The sequence below is a fragment of the Gigantopelta aegis genome, chromosome 15, assembly GCF_016097555.1.
Source record: "Gigantopelta aegis isolate Gae_Host chromosome 15, Gae_host_genome, whole genome shotgun sequence".
In the NCBI taxonomy this organism is placed as follows: domain Eukaryota; kingdom Metazoa; phylum Mollusca; class Gastropoda; order Neomphalida; family Peltospiridae; genus Gigantopelta; species Gigantopelta aegis.
The window spans coordinates 19905010-19916140 of record NC_054713.1 but is presented as its reverse complement, the minus strand read 5'-3'; the positions used below and the strand labels follow the sequence as shown (position 1 = coordinate 19916140).

General features: G+C 36.2%; 1 protein-coding gene across 1 annotated transcript in view; it reads right to left on the bottom strand.

Moving 5' to 3' along the window:
- Positions 1-11131, bottom strand: part of LOC121389705 — a 210274-nt gene that overhangs the window by 16646 nt on the left and 182497 nt on the right. Inside the window, exons 65-69 of the mRNA XM_041521356.1 lie at positions 9453-9993; positions 8333-8425; positions 7081-7213; positions 4297-4404; positions 1936-2043 (exon numbers count right to left, since the gene is read on the bottom strand). Of these exons, the coding sequence (XP_041377290.1) occupies positions 1936-2043; positions 4297-4404; positions 7081-7213; positions 8333-8425; positions 9453-9993 (983 nt within the window). The remainder of the gene's footprint in view (positions 1-1935; positions 2044-4296; positions 4405-7080; positions 7214-8332; positions 8426-9452; positions 9994-11131) is intronic.

Here is an 11131-nt window from a genome sequence, read left to right as displayed (position 1 = left end):
TCAATGGTTCATTTGGTTACAGCCAACAAGACTTGCATACCTGAGTGTAACATTTTGATGAGATTTAGTTGAAGTGTGTGACGTCAAATTACATATGTGCTAATCGCAATAACGTCATACATGTACATGTATTACCAGTGAGGCGACTTAAATTCAGATGATTACTAAATATCAAATTAAAATGTTATTTTAGAAATGTTATAGGATAAACAGAATTCTCTACTCGTGTTTTTTAACATGTAAAATATTGACCTCGTCTAGTATTTGTCTTGACAAATCCTGATTAACATAGACTTGGTTGATATTTTCCACATTAAAAAAACACTTGCGACAAATCCTCCATATATTACTTGCATCAAATTTTATCAACTGAACTTCATCTAATTTGAAGTAACAAGATTACAAGTAGTTTCATGGAGTAAAACTAGTGAGGACAAGACCATATGTAAATTAAAATACCCATGTTACATGTTACAATTAAGTAAGTGCTTTTGGATGTGCAACTGGTAACTAACTGAACAGAGCTTGAGATAAGAAGTAAAATATGGTCTGTTTTGGGGGGTTTTAAATAAGAGAAAAAACAGAATTATGGCCTGCTAAGAAAAAATAATAAAATGGCCTGCTGGAAATAAGACAGAAAGGAAGGAAATGTTTTATTTAACGACGCACTCAACACATTTTATTTACGGTTATATGGCGTCGGACATATGGTTAAGGACCACACAGATATTGAGAGAGGAAACACGCTAATGCCACTTCATGGGCTACTCTTTTCGATTAGCAGCAAGGGATTTTTTGTCTGCATCATCCCGCAGACGGGATAGCACATACGACGGCCTTTGATATACCAATCGTGGTACACTGGCTGATGCGAGAAATAGCCCAATGGGTCCACCGACGGGGATTGATCCCAGACCAAATTGAATGAATGCATAAGCACAATATATCAATTATTTCTAACTATATACCTTGCCCAATGGCTTTTCTACTTTATCATCCTCTGAAGAACAGCATGTGGTATCAGACGAGGACTTTACAACTGGGATACGTCCCATCACTGAGTATTTTAGCGACACCACTAGAGCACATTGATTAATTCATCATTGGCTATCGCATGTCAAATATATGGTAATTGTGACACGGTCATCAGAGGAAACCCGCAACATTTTTCCTAATGCAGCAAGGGATCTTTTATATGCACTTTCCTCACAGACAGGAAAGCACATACCATGGCCTTTGACCAGTTGTGGTGCACTGGTTGGAACAAGAAAAAGACCCCTAACCAGTTGAATGGATCCACCTCAAACGAGCACTCAACCGACCAATCTAATTAAAATTAGCTCCACTATTACATGTGGATCTAACAGTAGCCATTGGAGCTCATGTCCAGTTTACCTTTCATTCGACCAATCAAAACCTTACTTGCAAAATCATACCAATGATTTGAAAACGTTTGGGATTATGCTGAGGGTATACGAAATGATTCGGGTGAATTACAAAGTATGCCGGAAACTAATTTCAATATAAAATCTTATATAAAATTTGTTTCAAGATGGAAAAAAAAACCATGATGGTATAGCCATAAAATCTGTTTATGCCAGTATACAGTCCAGTTTATTACTGCACTTTTCCCCGTGTTTTTTCAATGTTGAAATAGACCTACAAGTTTTCCTACTGCATAAATAGTCTCGCCCGATATTTTTCGAATTTGTATGCTCCCGAATAACGCTATAAAAGGCGAAGTTTAATTGGTCGATATTTAAATTGTTATTAATAGATGAAATGTCACCTGGACATGGGAGTCCACGCAATGCTCTTAGATCTACTGGTATATACCAGTAGAGCTAATTTTAATCAGATTGTCAACCGACTCAGCTAAATCCCGCCCCTTTAGAGCATGGAACAAAGTTCTGTACATCTGATCTAGAAACTTACCATATTAGTCATTCCTGAATAAACTGGGTACATGTTTCTTAGAGAACCGAGCAATCTTTTGAATGATGGTCGTCTGGTTGGCTCTTCATGCCAAGCATCACGTATCAGCTTCACCAAAAACAATTTTAACGATCACAACAAATTTTTATGTTAACTTCATAATATAGTAAAATTAAAACCAGACAAAAAGAAAAAAAAAAGTTGAGCCAAACAAGATTTCAGTCAGAGAGTATGAAGAGTAAAATTACATACCCAAAAATAATAGAAATTAATGGAAGGAGGGAAATGTTTAATTTAACAACGCACTCAACACATTTTATTTGCGGTTATATGGCATCAGACATATGGTTAAGGACCACACAGATATTGAGAGAGAAAACCTGCTGTCGCCACTTCATGGGCTACTCTTTTCGATTAGCAGCAAGGGATCTTTTATATGCACCATACCACAGACAGGATAGTACATACCACAGCCTTTGTTACACCAGATGAGGAGCACTGGCTGGAATGAGAAATAGCCAAATGGGTCCACCAACAGACGTGCATCAAGCGAGCGCTGTACCACTGAGCTACGTCCTGCTCCAGAAATTAATGGATACATTTTTATAATTTTTATAAAGATTAGAGAAAGAGAACTGCTGTTAAAACATTGTCAAAGTACATGAAATGCAGCGTCCGTTTTCAAAAGCTTTCAACCCATAACCACCTAGCAGCAGCACTTATGACCTAGCTGTTTTATTTCTGTTATGTGACCTCAAGTTATTTTCTGGTAGAAAGCCTGCCAATTTGTAGTCAAATATCAGGAGTCAAGATGATATTATGTATGTTTTCATGTCCATTGCAATAAAGGCTACTTCAAATTTTTCTTAAACAATAAAAAAATCCTGCAATTTTCTTTTAGCTTTTTGGCCAAAAGGAAAACATTGACAATAGTGATGAAGTATAGGGTGTATACTACCAAATCAAATCCCATAGACGACAATAGTAACATATGTGGCTAAAACTCCTACCTGTAACGTATCAATCGACATAGACGCCACGGATATAAATACTACCACCCCTCACCCTTAAAGTGAATCACAAAAAAGTGGGTGTCAAGCTGCTCATTTCTGAGATAACGGGTAGCGTCTATGACTACCCTAGTTCCGCACAAAATTTGAGTACTTTTTTTTACAGGTACCCCATACATGTTCCAAGCACAAGGCTACTTGACACAGTGGTACTAGATGAAATAAAATTGCATACTTTTTTAGCCCAGATGAAACTAATTTTTTTTACAACCAACACACTCACATTTATAACCAATCACAGGACTTGTGGTGTTCACTTCTCTATCAAAAGTTGGGTGCACCTCGAACTTTGACCCAGCCGGAAGTTATTTGGTTTAGTACTACCTATAGAGCTGTGTTTGGTAATAATTCATGAAACCGAACAATTAGTTACTTAAAGTCTGAAACACAAACCACAATAAATTACTCTCCTACCTTTATTTACCATATTTTTTCCAGACAGAAATCTTGAAAAAACAACAACCATGTAACAATGACATAGATTCCACATACTAGTTGATAACTATGTCACTTGTATTGACTTCACTGAGATCGCATAGGGCAAAAAGCATGTAATTTTGTGCCGGCTGCCATTTTAAGGCATACTCTCCAAGAGAGATGAAAGGATGTGACATAATCTAACAATGTCATACCATGTTATGATATAACGACAAACGTGATGACATCATGTTAATTACATCACATACTTTGTAAACTTCCACCCCTTCTTGAAGATTATTCCATAAAACAGTTTTAAAACAACAGACAGCGAAAAATTGCATTCTTTTTGTCCTAGGAGATCTTAGTGAAGTCGAGATAGGTGACATGCTTATCATCCAGTATGTGGGATTTGTATCATCATAATCATTATGGGTTTTTTTAAGATTTATGTTTGCATAAAATGTGGGTAAAATTTATCAGTAATTAACGGTAGGAGATTAATTTATCGTAGTTGTTAAATATTTCAAAATTAAATGAAATAAAGTCTGTTTTGTTTAATGACACCACTAGAGCACACCGATTTATTAATCATCAGCTACTGGATGTCAAACATTTGACAATTCCGACATATTGTCTGAGAGAAGACACCAGCTTCACTTTTCCATTAGTAGCAAGGAATCTTTCATATGCACCATCACAAAGACAGCACATACCACAGCCTTTGATATATACCAGTTGTGGTGCACTGGTTCTAACAAGAAATAGCCCAATGGGCCCAACGACAGCTATCGCTTTACCACTGGGCTACAACCCGCCCCAAAAATTAAAAGAAGGCATAAGTAAAATATATTAATTATTTCTAATTATATACCTTGCTCAGTGGCTTTTCCATTTTATTATCTGCTGAAGAACCGAACGTGGCAAAGTATGGTCGAAATATTGGCTTGTTGTAATTCTTAAAACCTGCAGATGCCAATGCCTGAAGATAAAGAAATTTTTTTATTATCTACATGTAATAAAAACAATACAAATCACATGTGCAATAACACAACTGTCATTATGATAAATGACAATTTTTATGAATAACAATATACCTTCCCATGTCTTAGCTCTGTTTAGTTACGTTGTTATGCATTAAAAAAAGTAATGTGGATAATAAAGAAATTATTGTGTGTGTGTTGTACTGGTTTTATCAAACTTTTATCATGATTCTTGCTCGTGCTGAGGTAATACAAAAATCCTGACACTCTCATAACACAGATATAATCATAAAACCCACAAGCTTGTATGACAATATCTATTTATTAATTTGAGACATCATTTGTCCCAGTGGGAAGCGCAAATAAAAGATCCCTTGCTGCTAATCGGAAAGAATAGCCCATGTAGTGGCGACAGTGGGTTTTCTCTTTCAAAATCTGTGTGGTCCTTAACCATACATGTATGTCTGACGCCATATAACCGTAAATAAAATGTGTTGAGTGCGTCGTTAAATAAAACATTTCTTTCTTTTTCATTTGTCCCATACATTAAGAAAGAAGTTTATTTAGTTTAACGACACCACTAAAAGCACATTGATCTGTTGGTAATTCTGGCAGATACATGTAGTTGCTACGTTTTTCCATTAATAGCAAGGGGTCTTTTATATGCACCCAGGGTTTCTGCCAGATGGTAAAACAGGTATGGTGCCATACACAATTTTTTTTTAAAGTTAACGTTTTGACAAAATTAATTACTCTTATCATTACTGTATGATTTTCTTAACCCTAACCCTATACTTAACGCATTTTTTTTCTGGTGGAGGCCCCCCCATACCCCCTGTTGACTGGTTGAATTCAATTCCATAGCGCCATACCCAAAAACATTTCTGACACAAGCATTGGCACCATCCCAGACAGGATAGCACATACTTGGATACCACAGCCTTTGATATGCCCGTCATAGATCACTGGCTGCAACGAGAAATAGCCCAATGGACCCACCGACAGAGATCGATCCTAGACCGAAAGTACATCAGGTAAGCACTTTACCACTGGGCTACGTCCTGCCTCTCCCATATATTAAGAAGTCATATATAAAATGGATCTGAGAGTACTGCTAAAGCAATACATGTCCCCTACCGGGCCCCAACAGATTTCATATCTCCTAAATTCAACGGCCATAACTTGTGAAAAATGGGTAAATCGCCATGAAAGTCAAACTTAATCTGTAACAGTACTTGATAAAGCTGTACACAAATTTTCAGCTGAATACCTCAAGGTATGCAAAAAACTAATTTTTGAATCTCCTAACTTCAAGGGCTATAACTGTCAAAAATTATGAAATCGCCATGCAAGTCAAACGTAATATGTAACAGTAAAGTAACAGTAATAAAGCTACATGCAAAATCTTACCTCAATATTTCAAAGCATTGTAAAAAATATGTGCGGAAAACACATTTCTTTATCTCTTTATTTCAAGGGCTATAACTCAGTCAAAAATGGGTAAACCGCCATGAAAGTCAAACTTGATCTGTAGCAGTACATGATAATGCTATACACAAAACTTCAGTTGAATATCTCAAGGCTAGGTGAAAAAACAATCCAGAAAACACAAACGGATGGACAGAAATAGAGACGGATGGACAGACAGACAGATGGGAGATCAGAGCTGCCAACCCCATATAAGTGAGAGTAGCATTCATGACAAGCTGAGCGTAGCATGGCTGAATATCATAAACAACAGCAAAAAAAACCCACCAAATACATGTAACTACATTATAGTAACCGCAAAAGACTGGGTCATGCTATTTTAGCATAGATAACGCTTGTCGTCAGTTAAGGGATATGGACATACCCAAAATTTAAGGAATGTTGTCAAATAAGTCGAGCTATTTGAACAGGATTATGAATGACCAGATTTTTTTTTTTTTAAAAACAGAATCGAAATGCAATAAACACAAAATTAACTGTTGTGCGATGATGTTATCAGTACTAAATTTGAATGCTTATATTCTTATTTAAAGTTAAAATTAAAATTACTCTATTCCTAACTGGCATATGTTCACATGCAATTGTCTATATTCACGGCATGCAAGCGTAACATAACTAAAGAACAGTTCTTTGAAGGTTTTATAGTATGCGAAACTGGGGTTGGCTTGCAGTAAAACATGTCTGTTATTGAATACATCTTACTGCAACTGTTTTACAATGATTCTTAATCCGCAAATTATACTTTTATATGTTGGAATAATATAAAAAAAGAAAAAGCCACAGAAATGAGGAATTCAGTTTTTAGTTACTGTATTCCAAGACTACGTCCAATTTTTAGTATAATTGCCAGAAATCACCCGCTTTTCAAGTGTACTCTGTAGACCTATAATTTGTGATAAAGATGAAACGTATACGCTTGGCAAATAAAACATAATTTGTGAGTAGAAACTTTGGCCATGTACACTAATCACCCAGTTATGTTTATCTGTTGCAAAATTTATTACTGGTTTTCATTAGCATATCATACTGGATTTTTTTCAACTGAGCATAGCAATTTGGGCATGAGTGTAGCAAACGTCGACTAAGCATAGCAAACTATGCCCAAAGCGTAGCAGTTGGCAGCTCTGGGATATAAAACCTAAAGTCCCCTCCAGTTGAGCCGGTAGGGGGCTAATAAAGTTAAACACCTTCTTAGCTTTCAAGTTTTCAATAGCAGGCTTGTTTTTCAAAAGATTGATGATTTGCTCTGAGCTCAGCACCAAACTTTCTGCTGCATATGGTGCATCACGGGTTAACACTTCCACCATAATCATTGAAAATCTGAAACGGTAAATATACATAGTCAAACTCCTCAAAACCACACCCTCAATTAATACAGAATTATTTCAAAACTGGATGTTTTGGACAGGAAATAATTTAATGTGCACACCTTCAGAGCAAGCTGTTGTCTTGAATACTTCTCTTGGGCACAAGTTTGAGTGTGGGTCAGTTCTTTCGTCTAAGATGGGAGGTCACTGGATGTTTTTCTCTGTAAACTGGATACCCAGTAAAGTCAGACTTTTTACTTGATCCCCTGGGAGTCCACTTTAAAAAAGTTTCTTTTTGAGCCTTAGCATTATTTTTGTTTGTTTATTGCCAGGGCTAGTATTGGTGAATACTGTATAAGGATATTATTTATATATTTATTTTATTACTGTTAGATGTGTTTCTGTAAAAAAAAATCTTTTGTACTGTATTACTTTATGAACAAAAATATTAAAAATAAAAAATAATAATGATAATAATTAAAAAATCTTCTTATTTTCAAATGTTACCAAATGCTGTTTCTGTGATTCCCAAGTTTAGGTGATGCCAAGGTAGCTCAACTGCAGAAATCACGAGGATAAAACCTTGGCGATCAACAGCCAAATTAACATATACCTGTAAATGGTCGATGAAACAGATCCAACAAGAACTCCAGACTAACTGTTTATTTCCTAATCATAGGATATAAAGCAAGGTCCTGACAATGAGACCTATATGTTATGGAATAAACAGCATCATCAGGCCTTCATAGGTAATCATAATACGGTGTGTGTGTGTGTGTGTGTGTGTGTGTGTGTGTGTGGCAGCTGGGAGGGGGAATGGAGAGAGAGAGAGAGAGAGAGAGAGAGAGAGAGAGAGAGAGAGAGAGAGAGAGAGACACAGACATTTTGGATTTTTGCACCCAATCCCAACACAATTTAAATGCACACCATATTTTTATTTGCAGATATAATGCACTGTAGATACCAAAAGTGTGTGCAAACTTTACATGCTGTGAACATACATTTGTGTGTGTGTGCAGAAAACCCCCCACAAAAACATGTCGCAATATTAATCCAGTTTACAGCACCTATTATCTCACCTTTCAACTGCATGAAGGTGAGACAAAAAACAAAATGATGATAAAGTACGTACGAGTAAACATCTCCTACTTTGGTCCCTTTTCGCACTTTATCAAGACTGTCGTCAGCCTTTCTTAGCAATTCTGGGGCTGTCCAGTAGAGCGCGCTACAAAAGCAAGAACAAAGCAATCAATCAATCACTTTATTTGCCACAGCTGTAAACAGCTTTTTGCTGAAACAGAACATATATAAATTCGTAAAAGTAAAAAAATGCAATGCCAAAAAGTGAATGAATGAATGTTTAATAACAAAAATACACATCGGCTATTGAGTGTCACAAATGATAAATATATGAAAATATGATTTATTTAATTATGTAAAACCACAGTGTAAGCAGCTGAGAGGAAAAGTATAATACAATAATTAAATCAAGGTAAGTATATTTTAAAATTCTGTATAGAAATCAAACATTAAAATTAATTCTCGGTGGAATTTAAGATTCCAAAACATTTCTACATTGCCAATTCAGATGATAATACTCCACTAAAATGTGGGGTACAGTCAAGTGTACACGGACAATGTTTACACTGAGGAGGATTTTTAAAGATAAGTGATATTTTATCTATTTTTGTTTACTTGAAAAGGTTGTCAATGTGTCCACCATCTTAGTCGTAGATATCCCGATATCCTGGGGATAGCAGATTCTAATTCTGGATACCAGACTTCAAGAACCCAGTATCCCACCGGGATACCATATAATGTTGTTTTGTCATTTTAATTTTTATTGGGTGGGAAGCCACCATCATGTAACTTTGAAATAGCACCTTAAAGGCATATTATCACAGACCACTGACCTATTTAATGGTCTAACAAAGTATTACCTGAACAAAAATAATTGATTTGTCCCTAAATGTACTTTATTCAACCATCTTCATAACCACCATACTCCATTTATTAATGACATGTTGTAAAAATAATTGACTTTTGGCAATGGTCCATAATTCAAAAACTAAAATTGCCAAGGGATGACTTGGATTTCACTCCATCATGGTTCAGTTAAGTTGATGCAATAGCTAGATTTGGTTTCCAACAATTAATGTAATTTTTATTTATTATCCATTTTTAGAGAAATAAGGTCCGTAAATCTGTGACAGTATGCCTTTAAATTTCAAGAAGTACAATAAAAAGCTTGCCTCAGTTTCTCTTTAATTTCAGGTTCTGGGACTAGTGACTTTCTAAACTCTTTTGGAACTAGTGACTTTCTAGACTCTCCTTGGGCCAGTGACTTTTTATGCTGTTCTGAGACCTGTGACTTTCTAACACTTTCCTGTGATATTGACCTTCTAGAACTTTCTTGTGATATTGACTTTCTAGGACTTGGTTGTAATAACCTTCTAGGACTTTCCGGCGATAATGACCTAGGACTTTCCGGGACTAGTGACCGTATACGACTTTCCGGTGATAATGACCTAGGACTTTCCGGGACCAGTGACCTAGGACTTTCCAGAACTGGTGGCATTCTAGGACTTTCTGGGACTAGTGACCTTCTACGACTTTCCGGGATTTGTGACTTTCTAGATTCTTGTGGATCATTCTCATTGGTGTTGGTGTTGATGGAATGTTTTTCTTGATGCTCTGGGGCACTGAAGATGGATTCTTTTTTTTCATATTTTGGAATCATGATGGAAGAATCTTTCTTTGAAGTATTGTATCTCAATGATGGACATCCAAAGTCTGTAATTCAAATACTCGAAAAAAGAGAGAGAAAAAAAATCACTTTTGCAGGGAACAATATTTCGAAATCTGAGGTAACCGGGAGTTGGTTCACAAGGTTTTTTACCTAGGTAACCAATTGTTCGGTTACGTGAATTACATTTGCATAACCTGTAGGTTAACTGATTGGTTACCTCAAAGTTACATTGAAAATTATATTTTAAATACATAATTTTTAGCTCAAATATAAAGTTAAAATAAAATACAAAAGAAAACATTTTATAAAACAATTCTTTAATGCTTGCTAAAGTTAACAATTCTGGAAAATGACTAAATATCAGTCCCAGTACTGAAAAAAAGAAGAAGATACACTTCTAGATTCCTTTTCTCATTTTGTGGTGGCCATGAAGTTATTTTCACTTTATCGATGGTACTTCTATACTACAGGACCGGCCTCGGTGGCGTCGTGGCAGGCCATCGGTCTACAGGCTGGTAGGTACTGGGTTCGGATCCCAGTCGAGGCATCAGATTTTTAATCCAGATACCGACTCCAAACCCTGAGTGAGTGCTCCGCAAGGCTCAGTGGGTAGGTGTAAACCACTTACACCGACCAGTGATCCATAACTGGTTCAACAAAGGCCATGGTTTGTGCTATCCTGCCTGTGGGAAGCGCAAATAAAAGATCCCTTGCTGCTAATCGGAAGAGTAGCCCATGTAGTGGCGACAGCGGGTTTCCTCTTAGAATCTGTGCGGTCCTTAACCATATGTCTGACGCCATATAACCGTAAATAAAATGTGTTGAGTGCGTCGTTAAATAAAACATTTCTTTCTTTCTTTCTTTCTATACTACAGTGACGTTACAAATTTTTGTTTTTTAAAGCTCATTATGCGATGTTAGTATTTTTCAACTTTTGTGACACTTTTGGATTCCTGTTTATGTTAAAACCATTTTCAACATTTGTAAAATATTATGTCTAATATATATTGATTATTCCTTTAGAGATAAAATAGCAGTAGATAGTTTAGCTGCCCCCAGCGGTCCGTGCACATTTCTTTAAAACTTTTGACTCGACTCTATACTGAGCATTTAGTTTAGACTGGTCGCAAGTTACAACTGTTGCAATATAACGCTTTGCTGTACATCAAGTATCTAAAAATC